Source organism: Ochotona curzoniae, unplaced genomic scaffold (assembly GCF_017591425.1).
Source record: "Ochotona curzoniae isolate NIBS_2020 unplaced genomic scaffold, NIBS_Ocur_1.0 contig_883, whole genome shotgun sequence".
NCBI lineage: Eukaryota > Metazoa > Chordata > Mammalia > Lagomorpha > Ochotonidae > Ochotona > Ochotona curzoniae.
Window position 1 is genome coordinate 19,319,338 of NW_024466599.1, and position 25,771 is coordinate 19,345,108.

A 25,771-nucleotide genomic window follows, 5' to 3' on the forward strand; every position below is an offset into this window, starting at 1 on the left:
TCAGATCAGCAGAAAATTTGACAATTTAGGGAGCCTTTGTAAAATCACTTAATTTTTTTCAGTTGAGAATTTCAGATACTTACAAAAGTATAACAATTTTATAAACTCCTCTATGTCTTTTGGGTTCATAATTATCAAATCATGATTAACCATGCTTCAGATATACTCCTTTCAACTTTGTCCCAAAGAATTTTTAAGAAAATCCAAAGTGTTATCTTTTTTTTTTTAAGGTTTATTTGTTTTTATTGGAAAGTCGGATTTACTGAGAGGAGAGAAAGAGAGAAAGGGCTTCCATCTGCTGGTTCAAGCAGCTGCAGTAGCTGGAGCTGAGCTTATCTGAAGCCAGGAGCTTTTTTTGATGTCCCATGTGGGTGCAGAACTTTCTTAGGCCATAAGCAGGAAGTTGGGAGGGAAGTGGAGCAGCTGGGATATGAACCTGCTTCATATGGGATCCTGCACGTGCAAGGCGAGGACTTCAGCCACTAGGCTATGGTGCCAGATGCCAAAGTGTTATCTTTTATAAAAATATTCAATATATACTTTTATAAAGATTCTTATTTAAAATATAGTTGTGATATCATTGTCATACTTAAGAAAAAATCAATAGTGGGACTGGCATTGTTTCATAGTGGGGTAAGTTTGCCTGTGAGCTAGTGCTATGCCTCAATGGGCCAATTCTCCACTTACAAGTATCAGCATCTCCCATAGGTACCCTGTGTGGGTCCCAGTTGCTCTATTCTTTATCTGGCTCCCTGCTTATGACCTGGGAAAGCAGCAGACAATAACACAAAGCTTTGGGACGCTGTGCCTGCGTGGGAGATCTAGAAGAAACTCCTGGCTCCTCCCTTCCGATTGGCCCAGCTCTGGCCATTGTGGCCATTTGGGGAGTGATCCAGTGAAAGAAAGATCTTTTTGTCTCTGTAAATCTGTATTTCTAATAAAAATAAATAAATCTTCAGGGGGAAAAAAGGTTCTGCCTGTTCATCCCATTTGAACAAAAATTTTGAGTCCTAGCTGTTCCACTTTCCATTTAGCTTCCTGCTAATGAGCCTAGAAAAGCAGCAGAAGATTGCCACTGTAGTTGGATGCCTGTCTTTCCTTGTTGGAGACTCATGGAGTTCTAGGCTCCTGAGTTTAGCCTAACCCAACCACAGGCGTTGCAACCATTTGGCAACTGAACCAGCAGAGAGAGTATTTTATCTCTCTGCCTTTTAAGTAAATAAATAAATAAATGTTTTGAAACAATTATTTAAAGTAAATAATTAATGTTAAAATTTAAATTTCACGAATTCATATTCAAATTGTCTTGGTTGACATAGTTATATACATATGAAAGCATACACTGAAATGCCTGTGGCAGTTAACTTTGTAGAAAGTGAAGTTTTATTTATTTGGAGGTTCAAGTTTAAGATGTGTTGGCCCCATTGGTTTCCTGTCCTGTCAACAAGTGGGGAGCTTTGGCGGAGCACTTGTAAAGTAAGGATCATGGGCTTTTCACCTGAATCTGGTGGGCTTTTCTAACCTACCTCTTGGAATTGCCTTAGCACATCTCACTAGGGCCACATGTTGAACTACATAATTGGATTAAGTTTTTATTTAGTTCCAGTAATTTATGATTTGGGAATTTAAACATTTGCATGAATCCAGGAGCCAAATTGTAGCCGTGTGTAAAATGTGTGCAAGTTTTATTTTATTTGGTTACCGATGGAGTATGTATTGCTGTAGGTTGATTAAGTCATTTAGGTTTCCTATTTACAGTCATTTTGTCTCCCTCCACAACCTTCCTTATTCTTCCTTTGCCTCCTGACAGCTTTATTATTCCTTTCTCATTTTTCCTGCTCTTTTCTCTTTTTCTTGTTTGTTTTCAGTATATTTCTGAAGAAAGTGGTCCATGGTTTCCCACTTTTTTCTTTTTTCAGTAAATGATGATTTTACTGTTGTGATGTCATGTGCCATGCTTTTTTGCTTTTGTACATCCTTATGGACTGGTGGTCTGATTTAGAGGTTTACTAATAGTTAGGTTTGTGTTTTGGGCACGAATGTCAGAGTGACATTTTTTTCCATTAAGGAGCCTGTAATATTTGTTGTCCTGTGATGTAACAACCATTAAAAGATCTTTGCCTGATTTGTTAAAAGTTGGGAATTTGCAGCACAGGCAGTGACATGAGTTTGGGAAATTACATATGACCATAATTCATATTAGACTGTGTTTTTTTGGGAAGAACACGTCTTGCTTCATAGAACAGCCATCTCTAATTCCTTTATTAACTGGAATGTTTATATGAAGGCTATCAGTTGACCAACTGTTTGGCAATTTTAAATATAGGTCATTTAGGAAGGATATGGTAAATTCTTAATTGTTTTTGTTTTCTAGTTTTCAAAATAGTGAAGCTCCTTCACATATTCCAGTAACAATCATTGACTTTTTAAAAATGTCATTAACTCATGGGCCTAAAATAATTTGATGTATTTCAGTCTTTTGTATTTTTTTCAGTTGTTGACAGTTAAATTGACCAATCTGTTGCTGGTAGGAGCTTTTTCAAGACTGCTTCTGTGATCCTGTGATAGGACCAAAACAGCTCTGACATCATTCTTGCTTTCTGTTGTGACCACATGTTTCAGGTTCATGTTGTACTTTTTTTCAGCTCTGGGCCTCATGCCAGCCTTTTCACTCTGCTTTACATGTTCTACAAGAACTCTTAATTCTTGTAAGAAACTGCTATAGTTTGCACGAAGGTCTGGCTATCTGTAGTCTTTCTGAGCTAGACTCTTGCAGGCCATTGGCTTTGGTGTGATTCAGTTGTTAGGCCAGGCATCTTCAGTAGCTTGAATCATTCTCCCTTGTTTTCAGCTGCTTTGTCTGTTCAGTGTTTTGTTCCTTTATTTGCCTTTTGGGCATGCACATGCTGCCCTCCTTTTAATAGCTGTGGTATGCATGTAGGAGTGCTGTCTCATGGCCATGATCTTTATTGGTCTAGATTGAACGCTGTCTTCTTGTGGATTTGTCATACAGTGAGCAGAACTATTAGAGATATAAATTTGGATATCCATACTCTCTGCACTCAGAGATTTAATTTTTCTAGGAGCAGCATTTATTTCTTCATTGAACAGTGAAACTTCTGCCTTGGTTTGGATTCCTGAAAACAGCAGATCCTGAGTCAAGGATCTGGTATTGAATATTTGGGAGGTGTTCCCTGGAAGCAAGGGAGTGAGTAGGGAGGAGAGGCGAGAGAAACCAAGATAGGGTGTATCAGGGGCACTGTTTGGGTGCAACAGTTAAGGAGACACTTTTGGAAACTTGTACCATTGTGCCTGGTTTGGAGTCCCTGCTTTGCTTCCAATTCTAGTTTCTTGCTAATGTGTATTGTGGAAAGCAGCAGGTGCTGACTTGGGTAGTCAGGTCCCTGCCAATTATGGGGAGGACCTGGATTGAATTCTGAGTTCCTGATATTAACCCAGCCAGATTCCCAGACCTAATGTGGTCATTTGGTGAGTAAATTAGTGAATGGCAGATTTCTTATCTATCAAAAACAAACAAACAAACAAACAAAAAAACGAGTGAATGAATGGGTAGGTTATTTGGCATGGGCATTTGGGGTTAAACCCTATTAGCAGTCCCCAAATTGCATATAACTCACTTTAGTATTATCTCCAGGATGGAGAAAGAAATTTTTCTACATATACTTTGATCCTTTTTGCTTGATGTGATTCACTTCCATGTCATGCAGCCTTCTGTACTAGCCAAATACTCTTAAGACCACAGAATGCTCTTAGATGCAATTACTTGAGTCAGGGGACTGCTGGTTTATAGCCAAAGGACTAGTGGTTTATAGTAGTGAATCTTTATCACATATCCACAGGTTAATTTGCTTCCACAGACCATTTGGGAATCTGGAGATATTTCTTATTTGTCATAATTGGAAGAGAGTAAGATTATTGCTGGTTACTGCTGGTTAGCATCTAATGGGTGGGGACCAGAAATGCTGCTAAACATGTACAGTTCATAGGCAATGCCTACAACAAAGAATCATCCAGTCATATTGAGACTGAGAAATGCAGGTGTGCAGAAGTTCAGAGTTGCAGTGGCCTCTGGATTGAGAGAGCCTGGGGTCTGTGTTGTGACACCGGTGGCATCTCCTACAGGTCCAGTGATGGGCCCAGGGCTCTAGCTTTTGCTGTCCCATTCATCTTGCTTCCAAACCCTTTTTATTCTTTACTTTTTATTTTATTACTATATACTCTGTATTGTTTTACTTTTTATAAAGTAAAGGGAGACTAACCTAATGCATTTTTTTCCTTGCAGAGTCATTCTTGTGTCTTACATCCATCCTCATGTGCTACTTCTTCAGGGAAGCCATCTGTTACATTTATTTCATTTTCAGAATTTCCATATCATGTTATTTGTCAATTTCTTATGACACAAATGAATTTTTACCATGTACTTTTTCCTCTCAAATTTTAAAAATTAGCATCTATTTGTAAAGTTTTTTGAAAGAGTTATAATGTACATCTGTAAATACTTCATCTAACATTTTGCCATTAAAAATCTACTCATATATATATATATATATGAATATGTACTGGAAATGCAGTTATTCTATGTTAGAATCTTTTTGCTGAAACATTAATTTTTAATGGAAAGGCAGATTTACAGAGCAGGAAGAGACAGAGAGATAGTCCATCTTCTGGTTCACTCCCCAAATGGCTGCAGCGGCCAGAGTTAGGCTGATCTGAAGCTGGGAGCCACATCTCACATCTGGGTGTGCCAGCCCCATTACTGAACCATTTTGATGTGATAAGGTGCATGTATTTTCATTCTCTTCATTCCTATTATTTCCATATATATATGTGTGTGTGTATGTGTGTTTTAAGAAAAGGACATTTTCCTTCTGTAGAATCTCAATGCCATTATCACACTGAAGAGATTTGACATTGATGCATAGTATCTACTGCATGATCCATATTCCTGTTTTTCCAGTTGTACATAGTATCATTTTAGTTCCCCATACCTGATCTGTCATCCATTGAAAGAGCATGAAGTGTGTTAACTACTCTCATATCTCTTTAATTTTCTTTAAGGCATTATCCTTGCATTCTCCATAACCCCCAATTTATTTGAAAGAGAAACAGAGAGAAGAGGCAGAGACAGAATGAGATATCTTTCAACTGCTGATTCACTTTTTAAATTCTAACAACAAATCTGGCCAGGTCATAATGAAGCTAGGAATCGGGAAACTCCATCTGAGTCTCCTGCTGGGTGGCAGAAAGCTAAGTAACTAGGCCATCATCTATAGTCTCTCCGGTATATTAGCAGGAAGATGGATGGGATTGTGGAATAGTTGGGACTCAACCAGACACTCTGATTTGAGATATGGGCGAGACAAGTGGTGGCTTAACCCACTGCATCCTAGTGGCTGTTCTCCCTCCCTCCTTTTCATTCATGGCATCAATGGGTGAAAGTCCACATTATGGTTTGTTTTTACTTTTTAATTGACCATCTTTAGTTGATCTTTTTTCTTTAACTTTCCAACTTCCAATGCTCCCAGCCAGGTTTACTGTTATGTAGAATGTTAGGCAGTTTAGTTTGTGTGATGATTTTCTTCATGATTGTATTTAGTTTAAACGTGTTTGGGAAGTTTTTCACATAGGTGGGGATGGATCCCTCTAATGCAGTTATAACAAGGTCTGTGATATCAGTTTGTTTCTATTGTTCTACTGTATTCTTTCATTGCAAAGATAACCTTTACTCTGTTACAATCAAGTAGTAATCAGTGGGGTGCGGCTTTCACACTGTATTCTGTTCCCTGGAAGCATTTTGCATAATAACCTCCTGGTGATTCTCTCCTGAACCAATTAATTCTAAGTATCTGTAGTGTTTTTTGTAAAATGTCCTCTCAAAGATTATATCTCTTAGATGGCAAGCTTTAATGAAAAAGAAATCTCTTAACTCTGTCATTGGCAGTTCTTACCATGCTATACATACTTAATATGTTTTTAGCGATTGAGTTAATATTTGGAGATACTAGATAATGAATAGGAAAACCTTTGATCTTATCAACTTACTCTAAATCTTCACAATGACATTTTTTGTTCCCCTCAAGAATAGAATAATTGATTGATTTTTTTCCCTTTTGTTTCACTTTCCAAAATTTTTTGTAGTGTCATCCAAATGGCAATATATCTTTTCTTCCATATACACAAAATTCTCTATGTGTACATTTAAACAAATCTTTTTATGCATCTTATTATGATATAAATCTGGTTTACAGAAAATTAGATATAAATAATCTGTATTCTAGTTATTTCACTTATAGTAAGGATGTTTGAGTGTGTATTTAAAAATCAAGCATATTTGCTAATCTTCCTTTCTTTTTATTTTCCCAGGATTTACTGTTTTCTCATGGTGGTCCTTTTTGAACTTCTTAAAATAAACACCTAGGGATGGTGTTTGGTGCTGATGTTGCTTAGAATGTACCCATCTAATATCACAGTGCCTGTTGAGTTCTGGCTGCGTCAGATTCCAGCTTTGTCCTGAGTCACCCCTGTGTAGAGAGCAGGTGATAGGTCCAGTGCTTTGGTTCGTGCCACCTGTGTGAGGACCCAGTGTGAGTTCTGGGCACAAGACTACCTTAACTGTTGTGGGCATTTAAGGAGTGGACTAGGAGATGGAAAATGTCTCTTACTATCTCTCTCTGCCTTTCATACTATAAATAAATTAAATGAACCTTATATTTAGTTCCTTACTACCTTTCAGACACTTGTTTAAAACTGTAGCAGTCACAAGAAGGTTGAGAAAACATTCGTTTTATGGTATCAGATGCATTGTAGTCATTGAATAAGAATTGATAATAAATTGCACTAATGAAACAGTTTCTGAATATGTATTAAAAGATTACCAGGGCCAAGTTTTTCTGCAGTAGAATATCTATTGCTCAATAGAGTAATGCTAATTTATATCCTTTGGCTTAAAATATTGCTATTTTATGCAATGAAATAAATATGCAGAATTACAAGGTCCAGGTTTCATTTAAAACCCATTATAACTTCTGAAGTTGAAACATTATACCCCTTTTTTTTATTAGCCTAAATCCCTATGGGATCAGTAACATTGCATTTTCCTTTGGATATATGTAAGAATTATAGAGCTTACTGTATAGAAAATTGGTTTACAGTCCTGACGTGGTAGCTTAGTGATTAAATTCCTGGTCTTGCATGCGCTGGGATCACATAAAGGCGCCAGTTCTAACCCTGCTGCCTCGCTTCCCATCTAACTCCCTGCTTGTGGCCTGGGAAGGCAGTCAAGGACGGCCCAAGCCTTGGGACCTTATATGGGAGACCCAGAGGAACCTCTGGGCTCCTGCTTTGGATTGGCTCAGCTCTGGCCATTGTGGTCATTTGGGGAGTGAATAGTGGACAAAGGGTCTTTCTCTCTGTCTCTCTTCTTATCTGTGTATCTGTGTATTTTTATTTATATAATAAATAAATCTTAAAAAGAAAAAACAAAACAGGGAGTCTAGGACAGTAGCCTAGTGGCTAAAGGCCTCATCTTGTATGTGCCAGGATCCGATATGTGCGCCATTTCTAATCCCGGCAGCCCTGATTCCCACACTGCTCCCTGCTTATTGCCTGGAAAAGCAGTAGAAGACAGCCCAAAGCCTTGGGACCCTGCATCTGTGTGGGAGATGCAGAAGAGGCTCTGGGCTCCTGGTTTTGGAATGGCACAGCTTCAGCTGTAGCAGTTTTTGGAGAGTGAATCACCAGACAGAAGATCTTCTTCTCTGTCTCTCCTCTTCTCTGTACATTTGACTTTCCAATAAAAATTAATATTAAAAAAAAAGAAAAAAGGGAAATTGGTTTACTATTAACTGCTGAAAGAATTGGCATGTTTAACCTGGTTAGTACTGGAAGATGATGCAATAGTTTTCTGCAGATGACTGAGAGAGAGAGAGAATACCTGTAGAATAATACTTAGTGTAGAATTTGTGTAACAGCTAAGAGGGATTTGCATGTATTTTTTCTCTTTCAGTGTAATAAAAAACATTTCCCAGTAACTAGTAACTGTGGAGCAACACGATGCACTACCTAATGCAGTAGTGAGTATATTTTGGCTGCTGGTAGTTAAGGAATAGTGGCTGACTTTTTTCTCACCTTCCCTTCATTCTCTTTTCTGATTGTTTGTTTTAGATCTCTGCTGTGCAGTCTAATTTGCTACTAGTCATAGAAGGCCATAGAATCTTTCCATTGTGGTTGATCTGAATGGAGAGGTGTTGTAATTGTGAAATACACATAGATTCTGAAGTGTTATATCAAAAATAATGTAGAATATCTCACCAATAACTTTTATTTTTATATGTATTTAATTTTTTAAAAGATTTATTAATTTTTATTGGAAAGGCAGATATATAGAGAGAAGGAGATACAGAGAGAAAGATCTCTCATCTGCTGGTTTACTCCTCAAGTAGCTGCAACAGCCAGAGCTGAGATGATCTGGAGCCAGGAGCCAGGAGCCTCTTCTGGGTCTCCCATAAGGGTGCAGAGTCCCAAGGCTTTAGGCCATCCTCAACTGCTTTCTCAGCCACAAGTGGGGAGCTGAAAGTGAAGTGGAGCAGTCAGGACATGCACTGGCACCCAATGGGATCCTGATGCATGCTAGGCAAGGATTTAGCTGCTAGGCTATTGTGCCCAGCCTGTAACTTTTGTTGTGATTACATGTTGGAAAACAAACATGTGTTTTTGTTTTCCTACTGAAAGAGGCAGGACAAAGAGAGGGAGAATGATAGGAAACGAGAGGTCCTGTCTATTACTTCTCTCCCTGAAGGCCCACAATAATCCCTTCCTTGAATGAAACATTTCAGGTGCATATCGTTAACTGAGGTCTGAGATTTAGAGTGATGGATGCATCAGGTAGAAGGGAGTCTAAATGGTCTATGTTTAGCATCCCCACGCAATCCTTTCTTTTATAAATATGTTTTTTAATTATCTGCCTAAATATGCCTTGAGAGCCTAATTTATGATGCAGACTATACCAGATTATCTTTGATGGGATGAGTCTCTACAGTCATTTTTCCTTGATATTGGATGTGAAACTGCTCCTCAAGCCTTAGACAAAGAGTGTGCAGTACAACTGAACCAGTAACGGTTGAATTTACAGGCAACACAGAATAAGTATCTCATTGAGATGCTTGATAAATTGTGCTACCAACTTTTGATGATGTCCTTGTGATGAATGTTCAGGTTTATGATATTATTTGATAGACATTATTTAAAAACTATACCCTAGGAGGTACTGTTTAATTGAACTGCAGCTGCTAAAAAGGGAGGTTGCTAGGAACACAACTAATGTCTTTATGGTTTGAAATTCAGCATGCCAACACCAGCGGCAGTACAATCTAAGGATATGATGGGCTATAAATTGGTAACTTTTACAAGGCTGAAATATTACAGGAATGAAGTTAAAGTTCTGAAACTGGGTTCCCTGGTACATTGGGGATAGCACCATGGCAGGTAGGTTAAGCCTCTAGCTTTGGTATCCAGTATGGGTGCTGGTTCACGTCTTAGCTGCTCACTTCTGATCCAACCCCATGTTTATGGTATGGAAAAGCAGCAGAGAATGGTTTAAGTCCTCGGGCTCCTGCACCTGCATGGGAAACCAGAAGAAGCGCTTGGCTCTTTGGCTGCAGGATTGCTCGGTTCCGGCCATTATGGCCATTTGGGAAGTGAAGCAGCAGTGGAAAATTTCTGTCTCTGTAACCATGCCTTTCAAATGAAAATAAAAAATTAAAAAAGGAATAGGTGTTCTATAGCTTAGCAGTAGTATATATATAAAAATCATGGGACTCTTCAGTTGATAGGAAGCATACTATGAATCAGTGCTGGTGTGGTTGCCAAAGGCTGTTTCAACTTACAGTGGTATTTGTCAATGCAAGCTTAGTATCTGAAATGAAGGCAAGGATTTTATTTGCTTCTGTGCTCTTTAGAGCACACTTGGAATTCTATGTTTAGTTCTGGATATTAGCCTCTAGAGAGAGATAGGAGCAAATTATAAGGAGCAGTATACTAGGGCCCAGCAGCATGGCCTAGTGGCTAAAGTCCTCGCCTTGAATAAACCGGGATCCCATATGGGCGCCGGTTCTAATCCCGGCAGCTCCACTTCCCATCCGGCTCCCTGCTTGTGGCCTGGGAAAGCAGTCGAGGACAGCCTAAAGCCTTGGGACTCTACACCCACGTGTGGGAGATCTGGAAGAGGTTCCTGGTTCCCAGCTTCGGATTGGTGCAGCACCAGCCGTTGTGGCTCACTTGGGGAGTGAATCATCAAACGGAAGATCTTCCTCTCTGTCTCTCCTCCTCTCTGAATATCTGACTTTGTAATAAAAATAAAATAAATCTTTCCCCCCCCAAAAAAAGAGCAGTTACTAAAGAAAACTAAGAGGCAGCTAGGCAGGAGTGGATGAAACTGGAAAGTATGGCTTGACCAGAGGTGAGTCTTGATGGGATTGAGAGATTATGACAACTGCCTCCAAATTGCTGATGGGCTGTGTGTTAAATAGAAAGTATGGTTCCTAAAGCCTGGTGAACCGGTTTGTGGAATTTTTAGATAGAGTGAAATAGAATCCAAATTTCAGGATAAGGAAGCACAGAGAGTTAAAGCTAACTCTGGGAAATGGGTTGCCTCTTTAGAGAGCATTCTGTGGGGCCCGGCGGCATGGCCTACTGGCTAAATTCCTCGCCTTGAACGCACCGAGATCCCATATGGGCGCCGGTTCTAATCCTGACAGCTCCACTTCCCATCCAGCTCCCTGCCTGTGGCCCGGGAAAGCAGTTTGAGGACTGCCCAAAGCCTTGGGACTCTGCACCCGCGTGGGAGACCCAGAGGAAGTTCCTGGATGCTGGTTTTGGATCGGCTGTTGTGCTCACTTGGGGAGTGAATCATCGGACGGACGATCTTCCTGTCTGTCTCTCCTCCTCTCTGTATATCTAACTTTCCAATAAATAAATAAATCTTAAAAAAAAAAAAAAGAAGCTTCTTTTAGCAGTTTTTATGTGAAGTCAGCTAGCCTAGGTCTGACTGTTTTGGACATCAAATCTTGAGTTCAAGGTTCAGGGAAAGACCAACCAATCTGGATTGTCAGCTGCTAAGGCACATCCATGTAAATTAAAAAATATTGCCTGGAATGTCTGCGATTTCCTGCTGTGTCATATGTACAGAGGGAGCACTGTAGATGGACATTTGGAAAGAAACACAAGCTTCTGCTCCATTGATTCTACAATGATTGCCTCACAGTTTCAGTGACTAATGCAAAGTAAGACTTAAGATTAACATTTTGTTGTTAGTTTGTTGTCACACTTCTAGAAATTCCAGGTGCTTTGTTTCTTTCTTCTCCCTGTTAAGCCTGACCTTATTTCTCCTTGAATCCTATTTTTATTTCTTTGTTCTCCTGCCTACTCCTCTTTCTAATGAAAAGTTGAAGTAAGCAGTATCCAAGTTCTGAGCACTCAGTGTTTTGTACTCTTCTCCAGGGTGAGATAAAGGAAGTGGGATGTTATTGCTCCTCTGTATGATTTGTGTTACTCTTTTCGCCACCATCTTGCCTTGAGATCAGGTACGATGTTTTTCTACTTCCTGTACCACCTCCCCGGTGTCTGGTGTGTGCTTCTGAGCATGGCAGGTTTTTAATAAATGCTCCTCGCTGATTTACTGACGGTTCTCCATAGCAGGAAAGTAATGCCACAGTTTATTTCAAAGAGGCCAAGGAGTATTGAGGCAAATTTTTCAGAGGTTCTTTGAAGTTGCAGAGTTTGAGAAATTCTGGAAAGAGCGGAGGGTTCTGAAAGATAAATTCCTTCCTTTGTTTTTGGAAACACTCAGATCGTGTATTTACTGTATTTCAAATATGGTAACCCAACCTCCCCTGAAGAATCTTTTAGTTGCAGGTGTAATAATTGGTAAGTGATTTTTCTTTCTTTCTTTTTTTCTGTTTGAACTTCTTTGGGTATTCAAATGCTTTTGGCTGTTTAATTTTTTTTAATCAACTAAAACTTACAAATATGTATTTAACATTACCTACTACTCTCCTTTACACGGATGTATCCAAGAGGTGGTTATTTAACAAAGTGATATCAGGTTAGTAATGATGCCAGTCAAGACACCGTGTCTTATCTCGGAGTGCCTGGATTCACTGGCTGAGCTCTTGACTCCAGCTGCTTGCCTGAGGGAAACACTGGTGATGATTCCAGTGATTGGGTTCTTGACTCCCAGCACCAGCCTGACCCAGCTCCCTGCTGTTACAGAACTTGGGGGAATGAGCCAAAGATATCTCTGTCTTTCCTCCTCTCTATCTCTCCAATCAGTGAATAGATACATTTAAATGGGATAAACTGGAGAATTTTCCTGAAAAATAAAGAACTTTGTATTCATTTTTTAAAAAAAGATTTATTTATTTATTAGAAAGCCAGATATACAGAGAGGAGAGACGGAGAGGAAGATCTTCTGTCCGATGATTCACTCCCCAAGTGAGCACAACGGCCAATGCTAGGCCGACCCAATGCCAGGATCCAGGAACGTCTTCTGGGCATCCCACATGGGTGCAGAGTCCCAAGGCTTTGGGCTGTCCTCAACTGCTTTCCCAGGCCACAAGCAGGGAGCTGGATGGGAAGTGGCGCTGCCGGGATTAGAACCAGCACCCATATGGGATCTCGGTGCGTTCAAGGCGAGGATACACGGCCCCAGTGTAGGCAGCTGGGGCCTGGGTGGTGTGCGGGTGACAGGAACTCATTGCTGGAGCCTGCACCACCACCTTCCAGCATCAGCACAGGCTCAGTTGGCAACCAGACCAGAGACTTGAATCAAAGTTCATGTCCATGATGTAGGCCTGTAACTGCCGGTGCAAACACTCGCCTTCTCATCTGTCCTTTGAAAAGCTTGTTGCAGAGTTCCTTTAAATGTTGTAGAGCTCTCAAATTGCATTTTGAAAATGGTTTTACTTATAAAAAATAAATTTGCTCAAGACTGCTCAAGTAAACACTTCATAATCTTTGTAAGAGCAAGTTTCTTTAAAAGGGTACATTTTTGTTTTTACATCAAATTAAAAACAATAACAGCTTTATTGGATATAATTCACATACCAAGCAATTTGCCCTTAACGTGTACAATTCAGTGATTTTTAGAAAGGCACAAAGTTGTGCAGTTATCAGCATTAAGTCCAGAGCATTTTCATCATCACAAAAGGAAATCTGATCTCCATTAGCAGTCATTCCTTATCCCTCCCCCAGCTCCTTGTAACGATTACACTTTCTGTCTTTATGAATTTGCATATTTTAGATATTTCATACAAATGGAATCTTGCAACAGTCGTCAAGCAAATGGTCTTTGGTGTCTTTTTAAAATTAGCGTGTTTTCAAAATCCCTCCACATTGTGTACCCTAGGAGGCAGCAGATAATAGCTCAAGTCCCTGCCTCCCATGTGGAAACCTGCCTTGAATTCTTGGCTCCTGGCTTCCCCTGTCCTGGCTGTTGTGGACACTTGGAGAGTGAGCAACCCAATGGGCTAGTTTCTTTCTCTCTGTGTTCCTCCTTCTGTCTGTTTCTCTGCTTTTAAAATAATAATTAACTAAATGAATAAATATTCAGACTTTACCCGTACTTTAGCGATTATTAGTAATCTGTTTTTAGACTTGAATTGGATGTTTATATCCTATTTTATCTATGCACAGAGCATTTTTTCTCACTTTTTGACTGTTGTGAATAATACTGCTGTAATATTTTTGTATGGATGATTTGTGAACATACCTTTCAATTCTTTTGGAGTGAATACCTGGAAGTGTGATCACAGAGTCAAATGGCAACTCTGCGTTTACTGCCTGGAGGAACTGCCTGACTGTTCTCAGAAGTCCTATGTACGTGTCCCCGATTCTCCACATTCCTACTTGTTCTTATCCATCTTCCAGATGATGGCCGTACTAGTGGGCATGAAATGATATCCTTATGATTTTGAGTATACTTTCTTGATGGCTAGTGATGTTGGTCGTTTTTTCATGTGCTCATTTGCCATAGTAATGTCTTTTGAGAAAGAAAAAAAAATTTTTCACACCTTTACCTGTTTTAAAATTAGATTATTTGCCTAATTTATGCTGAGTGTGGGAATTTCTTTTTTTTTTTTAAGATTTATTTTTTATTATTTTTTTTTATTGGAAAGCGGATGTACAGAGAGGAGAGACAGAGAGGAAGATCCCCAAGTGAGCGCTACGGCCGATACTATGCTGATCCGAAGCCAGGAGCCTCTTCCGGGTCTCCCACGTGGGTGCAGGGTCCCAAAGCTTTGGGCGGTCCTGGACTGCTCTCCCAGGCCACAGGCAGGGAGCTGGAAGGGAAGCGGGCCTGACAGGATAGAACCGGCGCCCATATGGGATCCTGGGCGTGCAAGGCGAGGACCTTAACCACTTTTGCCACCACGCCAGGCCCGGGAATTTCTAATGTATCCTGGGCACAAGTTTTTTATGTGTGATTTGTCAGATTTCTCCCTGTCCTGCATTTTGTGGGTTATCTTTCAGCTTTTCAGGTAGTCTTCTTTTAGTTTTGATTTTTTTTTTCACTTTTAGTTTGACCCATAGGACACACACACACACACATACACACACACAGAAGGGTACTTCAAACTTGTGGAAAATGAAATAAACAACTTTGTTATAAACATTTTTTTGAGAATCATGCATAGAGAAGCTCATGGGAAATACATATGAAAAAAGTAGCTGGACTTTGAATGATTTTTTTTGCTAAACTAAAAAAGTTTATCTTTTAATTTTGTTTCCATGAAATTTTTGAAATAATTTCACAATTAAGCCTACACACACACAGAGATGAGAGATTTTTAAGAGGAGTTGGCTTACAGGTGTGAAGCATGAGATGTTTTCCTGTAGGCCATCCGCACACTGCATACCCTGGGATGCTTGCACTCTGTGTCCATCAGGGCCCGAAGCCTCAGACCTGGGAAATCAGTGCGTAAACCTCTGTTCTGGCTGAAGGCCTGACAACCTGCGTGGTGTAAGTCTTGCTGAAATGGATTCCTAGTTCTCATAGTAATTTTGTGGATTCATTAGAATTGTTCTGTCCACATGACCACACGGTATATAGCTTTTTACTTTTTCTTTCCAATGTAGATGGTTTTTATCTTTTTTTTTTAGATTGCTATCTAATTACCCTAGCAGAGGCTCCAATACTGTGTTGAATAGAATCAGCATAGATAGATATTTTTGAACTATATTGTTAATGTTTCCTCGTTTGGAAGTATTTATTTTTAAAGATTTACTTATTTTTATTTTAAAGGCAGAGTTACACATAGAGAAAGAGACATAAAAGATTTCCCGTCTGCTGGTTCATTCCCCAGATGGCTGCAACAGCTAAAGCTGAGGCAGTCTGAAGCCAGGAACCAGGAGCTAGGAGCTGTTTCTGGGTCTTCCCTGCCTCACAGGCTGAAAGCAGGGAACTGCATGGGAAGTAGAACAGCCTGCACACAAACTGGTGCCCACATGGGATGCCAGCTCCACAGCCAGAAGCTTAGCCCACTATCCCATGTGCTGGCTCCAGTTTGGAAGTATCTATTGACAGTGTTCCTTTGAGAACTTGAAAATCTAGCTGCTTATTCTCTATAGTAACAAAAGTAATACAAATATTTCAGTTGGAATTTAGCATGTTATTTTTCCAAAATATGAGTGTCCAGTCATATCCAGCTTGGTTTTTGCCAGAAAATTATGCCTTTGTTCAATACATTTTTTGACTGTTTTTCCCCTAAAGGTAACTGAAATAAGCCAACTGTTAGACTTTTAAAAGCATATTCCTAAAGAATATGCTGTCCTAAACAATTGTGCTTGCTGTGTATATTTGAGTCCCCACAAATACTTCCTGTCTGTGGCTTGGATTAATGGCTTTGAGGTGTATAATTTGTAAAAGCTAGTGTTGACAATCTCAGATGAACGCAGTGGTAGGATGAAGGAGAGGTAGTGGTTGCATTGCTTTTGATAATTCAGTTGTATAGCCAACTTCTGAAGAGTGCATTTTATTGCTTACACTCAATTCCCTACAGAAAGCTTTAGAAGTAACTCTGCTGTGATTTACTTTTACTGTAGACTTTGTCAGTATATAGGCATTCAATTCAAATGCCAGAATTTCTTTCATATGTTGATTATTTCCTGAATATATTCTGTATGTTTTGTAAGTTTGCTGTGCCAGAGACAAAATGAATGTAAGAAAATGTCAATTCTGGATGTTTGCAATGTATGAATATTTAGGAAGATCAAGTATGAGAGGTTTCAATAGAGTCTTGAAAGATGCCTACGCTGGCACTGTGGCTTAGGGGTAAAGGTACCAGTGGCATCCTGGATAGGCACCAATTTGAGCCACAGCTGATCCAGTTCTCTGCTAACTTGCCTGGGAAAAGGCAGAAGATACTTGCACTGCTTGGCCTCGATTCCCGTGTGGAAGACTGGGAAGGAGCTCTTGGCTCTTGACTTTGGCCTAGCTCAGCCTATAGCTCTCTGGGGACCAAATCAGCAGATGAAAGATCTCTTTCTCTCTTTCTCTCTAGCTCACTTTCTTTTTGTAACTGTTCAAGTAAGTAAAATCTTTTTTTAAAAAGAAAAATGCACAATGTCTTTTAAAAAAATGTTTATTTCAAGGACACAGTGGTGATGCAGGGAGGGGTTTAGACAGAGGTGGGGGAGAGAGATTTTCAGTTGGTTTACTCACTCTCTAATTGGCTCCTAAACTTAGGGCTGTGTAAAGCCTAGGCCAGGAGCCTGGGTTTCTATCTGGGACTCCTGCTGGGGTGAAATATACTTGAGCCATCATTTGCTGCCTCCCAGGGAGTGTATTAGCAGGAAGTTAGATAGGGCTGAGAAAAATAGGCAAGACTGGAATATAGACAGTTCAACCATGGCATGGGGTGTTCTAATTGACAGCTTATTCGCTATGCTACAACACTTGCCCCTTCATTATCTTTTACTTATGTATTTATATTTTAGCTATTTTAAAAAATTATTTTAGATGATGATGGTTGCATAGTTGAACAGGGTGGGAAGGATCTAGGGTTAGGGAAAAGTGGGTGTGATCATTGTTTCCAAGCTTTCTATTTCTTCTTCCCATTTCTGGAGTGAGAGGGGAGATGGGGATAGACCATACCCAACCTCCCAGCCATCCCAGTGTCCGAGAATAGGGAACGGCTACCTGATATCAGCGCAGGATCACAATGTGCAGGTATGCTCAAGCACACTGGCCAGGTTACTCAGACCCTTGGATCCCCCACCCCTAGGGCTCACTGACCTAGCACCACCTAGAAGGTTGGCTGGAGGGCCTCTCCATCAGTGGGGCTCATGGACCCGGCACCCACTGCCCCCAGACTGGCATGGCTCATCTCACCTCGACATCTACCTGCGGGTGCTTCAGCCTGGTTCAATTTAACCTGCCACCTGTTCCAGCTTATACTGGTTGGTGCTGCAGCCTAGTCTTGCTCAGTGAGCCCCCTGTCCTGACTCCAGTGTGAACTGGCTGGTGTTGTGGCCCAACCTACCCCTCCTGCACCCCATTCTGTTTCTCAGATATGCCAGTGAATGCTATGAACTGGCCCAGCCTGGCCTATCACCAGACCTGAGCCACATGTATGCTGTTGGGTACTTGATAGGAACAGTATGACTATAAGTACTCCACATTTACATTGCTCCAGCAATATATGAGCATAAATAAAAATGGAGCTTTGGGAAATATGGGTTAGAGTATTATTAATAATCTTAATTGTCTCCTTAATATTGTTACAGTTTTATCAGAAATTGATGATCCAGAGATAGCTGCAATAATCGACCTCCTTTGCAAGTTATGCTGTGACTTAATAATGGATATAGTGTGTATGTTAGAGTCTTTTAACAAAGGTGACTCCATCTTCCTAAACTACTGGTGAAATGGGGCCTCCTCTCTCACTCCTCTCCTATCACTCCTGTCAAGAGACTCCTATGTGCGCAAGCCCTCCCCTTATCACTCTTGTCAAGAAGCCACAATGTACGTAAGCATGTCATGGTAAAAATGATAAAGAAGAAACAATTGTATACTAATTAATATGTATGTTTTGAGAATGAATATGCATGTTTCTTAGAATTGAGAGAAAGCAAGTGTTACTGATAGATAATATGTAATAACCAATCAAAACATTGTAAACACCTGCCTGCCTTGCCCCTGGATTTGTATATAAACCCATGCATTTGTCCCAGTCACTGAAGCCAGCAGGCTCCCACTAGACCGGAGCCAAAGCCCCTGGGCTTCCATCCGAAACTTGCAGACTCCCACAAGGCCGGAGCCAAAGAAGCCAGTAGGCTCCCACTAGACCGGAGCCAAGGTCTTGGGCTTCCACTCGAACTTGCAGGCTCCCACGAGGCCGGAGCCAAAGGCCTAGCAGACTTCCACGAGACCGAAGTCAAGAGGCACTCTCACTGGCTTCCCCCATCCTGTTTGGTGTGTGCTCGCCTGAATAAATGCTTGAATGCTTGATTGCAAAGCATCCACTCTTGACTCTTGGCGTTTGAGTGACCGGGCTTGGTGTTCATGACAGTATTGTAACCTGGCCTTATTTGGGCTGTTCTTTGTGTTAGTTCTTCATTTTCTCTTTCTTTTTTTTTTTCTACTTCTTTTTCTTTTTCTTTTCCTTTTCCTTTTCCTTTTTTCTCTTCTTCTTCTTCTTCTTTATAGCAAGAAGAAAAGTGCTGTTTAATGGGTGCAAAGTTTTTTTTAAATTAATTACATTGCATTATGTGACAGTTTCATAGGCTCCGGGATTCCCCCAACCCCTCCCTATGGCCTCCCCCCATGGTGGACTCCTCCACCTTGTTGCAGTATTGCATTACAAATTCAGTCAAGATTCTTTCTTCTTTGCATTACTTCTTGCACTTACCTACAGTGACTGCATCCTGACAGAGAGTTTCCCAAGGTCATCTGTCTGGTTTCCTCTCAGTTGCAGATCCTGCGCACACCGGCTCAGGTTGACTTTGTTCACCTCTTGTCCTGGCAGGAATGGTGTCCCTGCCCAATTGGCCCATATCTTTTCCAGTTCTTATTGTTGGATGTTGCAGCCCAGTCACACCTTGTCTGTGCCCAGACACAGCTTTCACATGGTTCAGTGAGAGCTGAGACATAGCCCAGCCGGTTCTACAACCACCCTGACTCTCACAAGTACCAGTGCGTGCTGGAGTCTAGTCTAGTCTGTTACTCCCCAGACCCAGTCCACACCTGTGCCAAGGGAGACTGAAGCGATGTCCATCTCAGCCCCAAACCCCGTTCCAGCTCTTGCACTCACCAGCGGGAATTCCTACTCGGCCAGGATGTTCCCTTAGTTCCCAACCAGATCTGTTCCCAGCCACAAACCTTTTGTGTGCCCATGGAGATTGCTGTTCACCATAGGTGAGCCCACATACTCCCTGCAGATTCTACCCCCAGACCCGATTCACTCACATGTTTGTTGGCTTTTTGGTCCAGCCCCATGGTACCTGTTCCTTTTCTGACATTCGCTGGTGGGTTCCATGTTCTAGCCCCTTGAGTAGAGTAGCTTTGTCCATGGAAGTCCCTCAGAAGTCATTCCTTACCTGGACATGAACCATCAGGTCCCTGCTTGTTCCAACCTGTGCCATCCCCTAGACTCCCTGTCACCTCACACCCTCAAGTTTCCAGAGTACACCACCAGGTGGCCCAAGGGCTTAGTCTGACACCTTTGTACCCAGGTCACCCAGCTGGGATTCCCCAGCTGTAGCCATGCACCTGGGGGAACAAAGTTCCCAAGCCTCCAGCTCAGACTCGTTCAAGATCTGCCCACAGCATGGCAGCTGCGGACAGAGAAAAATATCCAGCCTCAAGCCCAGGCTAGCTCAGGATCTGCCCACTGCATGGCAGCAGTGGATGGAGCTAGAATCCCAAGCCTCAAGACTGACCTCACCCGAGTTCCCCACAGCCACATAGCTGGGGTAGCAAAGCTCCCAAACCTCTAGCTCAGACTCTTCTTGAGCTACTTAATATTTTTCAATGAGCTTTATTTAGTCCCCTCTCATATGTAGTTAAACCTTAGCTACCTTTATATTCACACTACATCATAGTACCTCACTGCTGTTGAGCCTACTGTGAACATTTTACATTAATAGAGGGACAAAACAATGTAAGCTTATATGTAATTAAATATTCAGTGTCATAATTAGTACTATTGTATATCAACAACAGCTATCATTATTTTTCAGATTTATTGTGGCCCTATTGCAAGAGAAAGTAATAAGAATGGGTTTAGATGTTATAGTATTTGTGAACCATTTGGCAGATCATACTGATTGGAACAGAAGATTGATACTGGTTTGCAGATAGGGAAAAGGGTGAATTAATTGGTAGAGACACCATATATTTTTTTAAAGATTTATTTATTTTTATTGCAAAGTCAGATATACAGAGAGGAGGAGAGACAGAAAGATCTTCCATCTGATGATTCACTCCCCAAGTGAGCACAACGGCCAATGCTATGCTGATCCGAAGCCAGGATCCAGAAACTTCTTCCAGGTCTCCCATATGGGTGCAGTGTCCCAAGGCTTTGGGGCTGGCCTTGACTACCTTCCCAGGCCATAAGCAGGGAGCTGGATGGGAAGTGGAGCTGCCGGGATTAGAACCGGCGCCCATATGGGATCTCTGTGCGTTCAAGGTGAGGACTTTAGCTGCTAGGCCATGCCACCGGGCCTGGGACACCATATTTTAGAGGCCTTAAGTCAAAATTTGAAAAGCCCGTTTTTATTCCATTTGGTTTAGAGACTCATTTGCGCTTTCTCAAGTACAAAGATTTGGGGAAGATAGTGCTTTAAGATTTACTTGGTTATATTATTAAGGTTTGGAGGTAGCTGGTTTTGGTCTGTTTGTTAATGTTTTCCTTATTTGAGAGGTGGAGTGAGTGGAAGGGAGGAAAGGGGAGATAGTGAGTGCAACCCCATTTATGGGTTCACTCCTGAATGCTCATAATGACCACGACTGCACCAGGGCTGGAGATAGGAGCTTGCAGCACAATTCAGGTTTTCCCCCATGAGTGGCAGAAACTCAGTTATTTGAGCCATCACCACTGCGTTCCAGGCTCTGCCTTGGCAGAAAGCTGGTAAGGAGCTGAGCTTACAATCCTGTATTTACTGTGATGTGGGATGAGGGTGTCTGGACCATAAGGCTAGAAGCCTTGTTCTTTAATAGCAAGGTTCTTTGATCATGGGTGCCTAACATAGTGCCTGAGGGGAATTCACTTATAATTCAGTCAATATATGGATAAGGTAATGTAGGCCTAGATAGACATTTAGGCGTTAGGAAAAAGTCATATGAGAGACATTTGGAAGAAAAACGATATAATTGTTTTCTAAGAGTGTGAAGGGTGTGTAAGGTTAAAGATGACATTCAAGTTTCAGCATGAGTTTCAGTGCTAGCCAAGAAACAGGAAGTCGTTTAGGGGAAAGGGGATAGTCATCATTGTGTTTTTAGACTTGCTGAGTTTGGCATTGAAATGCCTAGTATATAAGGATTTAAGGGCTCAAATTAGAACTGAAATCTGAATGTTTAATTTTGGATATCATGTAGATTATTGTTTTCATAGTAAAAAATTATTGGATTGATAAAACTGTTGTACACATGTGTGCAGAGGTGTGCATATGTGCACAAATACAAACACCTTCATAGACTATAACCTGAGTTGTTTATGATTATTGACAAACAAATCTGCTTGTCACTGTTAGAGGAATGGTGAAGATATTTTGAGGGGGGGAGCAAAAAAAGAAGGAGATATGAAGAAAAACAGAGATGGGAAAACTTATAACAGATTTATCCATGAGACTTTGAAATTTATCTTATGTTTCAAAATATTCCTGTGGCAGGAGTGTGTGTTGGGTGTTTATGTGGGACTGGAACAGTCTTGGCATTTGCTTCTATTTGTTCTGTGATACAAAAGCATAGTTGTGTCCCTTTTACTTCGGAGGAAGCTGAAATCTGCAGAAGTTAGAAGTTGATCATTAGTGGGAAGTTATTAGACAAGAATGTTTTCTATAAAATTAACTGGCATGTATGTTGGATGAGGCTGCTCAATTCTGTTTTGAAACATAATCATAGTGTGTTGTTTGGAGATCAAACTTTTTGACTACTTGTATGTATTAATTTAAAAGAGTGTTATTTATGTACTAACTACTTAGTAAAGAGTTTTCACTGTTTTTATTTCTTAAGCTAATATAAATTTCTGATCCATTCTTCAGACCATTCATACATTAGCAAGAAAATATAAGGAGTGCCTGTCATTGTCTTCTCTTCCAGGGGATATCATTTTCAATGCCCAGTACCCAGAGCTGCCCCCTGATTTTATCTTTGGAGAGGATGCCGAGTTTCTGCCGGACCCCGCAGCTCTGCACGTGAGTTCCACAGACCAATTGGTGGCAAGAAAACAAAATTGGCTTTTGACAACTGCTTAATGGATGCATTTGTCAAACATGTGATATTTTTCTGTCCTTATTTTCTTTTTACTGTGAAATAGCTACAACTTTTGATGTTGCCGAGAGTTAAAAAGAGATTTTTTTTTATTAGTTTTACTTTCAGACTCTTTTAAATTCGTGAAAAACTCTAGCAGATTGGTTGAAATAATTTTACTCCAGTTTACAAAGACATGTTGAAAACATTTTCTTTGTTTCAACTTAATATTTCTTGTCTGCAATCAGTTTTCTTGTGATTACCAACACTTCATCGCCAGGCTTGCTAGGAGAGTATTTCCTGGCTCCACAAGAGCTGTTTGCATGAAAGTGAAAGTGGCAAATTTGGCCTTGTCCCCACATTATCTCAGTATTATTATCAGCTGGGTAGAAATCAGATTAAGTGTTCTTTATGAAGCAAAACCAAAATCTTTGTAGTTGAAATAAAATGTTCCTGGAAGTAAAGCAGAAATAGTCAACACTAGGGACATGAGTGCTGGTACTTGCCCAAACACATGGGTTTTATATAAAAGTTGTGTGCTTTACATGTCTATGCTGGAGAAAAACGCGTGCTCTTTGCTTAATCTGCTCTGATCAAACAAGAAGCTTCTCTCTCTGCTTTTTTATGTGCTAACGTATTGTGATATAGATCTTAAGAGTTTTAATTGTTTAAAACTGTGTCCGTAGTTTTGCTTTGTGAAATTTTTTTTTGTCTTGCTAAAGTTTCGCAATTGAAATTTTGATGACTTGGGAATATTTTGAAGTTGACCATGAATCCTCCCTTTTTAAGGGGGAATTTCTCCACCTGAGCTAAACAATGTGTTAAATTTTAGACCACAGATGTAAAAATACTGTTGGCAAGAAAAATGGATTTGTTGTAAAGTTTGAGGTAATTGTACAAAAGCCGTGATTTAATTTGATTCTTAGATATGATAAATTAAATATGGCTTCTTCAGATGCCATGTGTTATCTGTTTACCTCTTCTTAAGGCTGAGTACTTACCTGAAGAAAATAAGGTAGAAGTATCATTATAGCCCTCTCTTGCATTGAATCCATACAGTGAAGGGTCATATATGCTAGATGTTGAAGAATGTGTTACATGCTCAGTGCCACAGGAATGTAAAGAAAGTGACCAGAAAAAGTTTATAATAGAAGTGAGATTTGTACTCATTCTAGAAGAGTGGAGCAAAAAGTGCGAAGTATGGCAGGAGGATCTTGTGTGAAGGAGTATTGTAAGCAGGTTTGTAGAAGCTATATTGCAGAAACGAACATTGACAGACTTACTAAAATGTAAGTTAATACAAGAAAGGGCTAGGAAAGGTTAGAAATTGGGAGAAGATTGGGTTCTGTATTTAATGCTGAGCTAAAAGCCATAGAAAGAGATGATAAAAATCATCCAATGACCACGTGGTCAGTGTAGTGGACTGAGGAGAGGTTGAAGACCTGACATGAGGGCAGAGAGAAGGGGCTTTGAGCTAGTGTTATGTAAGGAGGAATGCTATGTGAAAAGAATAAAAACATGCCCCTACATGCCTTGGGATTGTCTCTGTAATTTGCAATGCATATCTTTAATATTGGCAAGTGTGGTGAAAGTGTAAAATTTAAAAGCTAGAAAGGGCCTTTGGATTTGTTGTATTCCACTCTTCTATGTTGGCACTGAAAAAGTTGACCTAGATTTGTATAATTTTGTGTCAAAGCTGAGTTTTATAACTCTACTCTTTTGATGTTTAGCTTCTGAGTAAAGCTATCACAAATGTTTTTGAGAAATTAACTGAAAAAGAACAGTCAGAAAATTGAAGCACTAAACAGAAAGACTGCAAATCTAGGGAAACTCCTCTTCAGTGCTAGTCCATCTAAGGTCTCAGATGGGCTTGTCCAGGGGTGCTTCATGGACCAGGAAACTGGGCAAACTCAGATAAGCAACTGGAGCACACCCTTCTTTAGCCGTGTGATGGCCAGATGTTCCAAAAAGTCGGCTTGCTTTCACCTGGCTAGAACACTGGAGCAGGATAAATGGGAAGGCTTGATTCTCATCAGCCATTTCCCTCAGCTTGGCTTGTCTTGAAGGACTTTTTAACTCAAGTGTTAGCAGGTTGTGGTATCATTCTTGGATTCAATTAAGAACCCCTGCTCCCCACCCCTTGTTGAAGTAATCATAGCCCAGACACTAGTCATGTGACTGCTTTGCCTAGGGCTCTGAATGAAAGGAGGGAGTTGGGTGCAGCTCATGCTCCATGGAATGGGAAACAGAATACCTGTACTTGTGGTTTTCTCCTGAGAGACGACAACTCAGTGCAGAAGGGAACTGAGTGTGCAGCCTTGGAGTTCAGTCCAAAGTAGAGATTCTTCTGAAGCTTTTAGTTTATCTTAAACATTTATGAACAATTTGCATTTTATTTGATTAAATACCTGTATTTTTAAACATCAGGATATTAAATTAAACATATTTAGGAAAAAAATGGACTTTGTAGTGAGGTCTAGTTTGAGAACAATAGCTTTAGAGAATTTATGTATAATATAAAATCTCTTACTTATTTTACTTAATTAAACTTGGTCTTTTAGAAAAAAAGATTTGAGGTGATTGAAGCATAGGAATAGGGAGGCTACTAGAAACATGCGCGGATTCAGATGAAGCTGCCCTTTCTAAGCCAGACTCTTCATTCAGGGAGATGAGTTCTGAATGTCAAATGTTAGATAGATGCCAGATCTGTAAGTGGAAACCTCAGATACCAGGGTATCATGAAATCATTGAGATCTAGTCTTAATGGCTACCGATTGTGATTGTACATGAGGATGATCTGGGAAGCCTGTTAAAAAATACAGACGTCTGGGCACCCACTAATCCTACTGAATTAGATGCTTTGAACCTCAAAGACTGGCAAATTCTCTGTGCTATTTCTTTTCTTTTCTTCTTCTTTTTTTTTTTTTTAAATGAATTGCTCTTAGAAGCTACTGATTGAATGATCTTTTACATTGTAGTCTTTCCGCAACCAAAGGCCATAACATTATTTCCAGTGAATTCATTTTGAACAACTCTAGTAGAGGAGGAGAGACAGAGAGGAAGATCTTCTGTCCATAGATCCACTGCTCAAGCGGCCAGAACGGCCAGAGTTGAGCTGATCTGAAGCCAGGAGCCAGGAGCCTCTTCTGGGTCTACCACGTGGATGCAGGGTGCCAAGGCTTCGGGCCATCCTCAACTGCTTTCTCAGGCCATAAGCAGGGAGTTGGATGGGAACTGGAGCAGCAGGATTAGAACTGGCACCCATATGGGATCCTGTTGCATGCA

General features: G+C 40.6%; 1 protein-coding gene across 3 annotated transcripts in view; it reads left to right on the forward strand.

Annotated features, from left to right (window-relative positions):
- Positions 1 to 25,771, forward strand: part of BABAM2 (BRISC and BRCA1 A complex member 2) — a 449,694-nt gene that overhangs the window by 101,365 nt on the left and 322,558 nt on the right. For all 3 annotated transcript variants that reach the window (XM_040993000.1, XM_040992999.1, XM_040993001.1), the window contains one exon: positions 22,337 to 22,431. In XM_040993000.1, the coding sequence (XP_040848934.1) occupies positions 22,337 to 22,431 (95 nt within the window). The remainder of the gene's footprint in view (positions 1 to 22,336; positions 22,432 to 25,771) is intronic.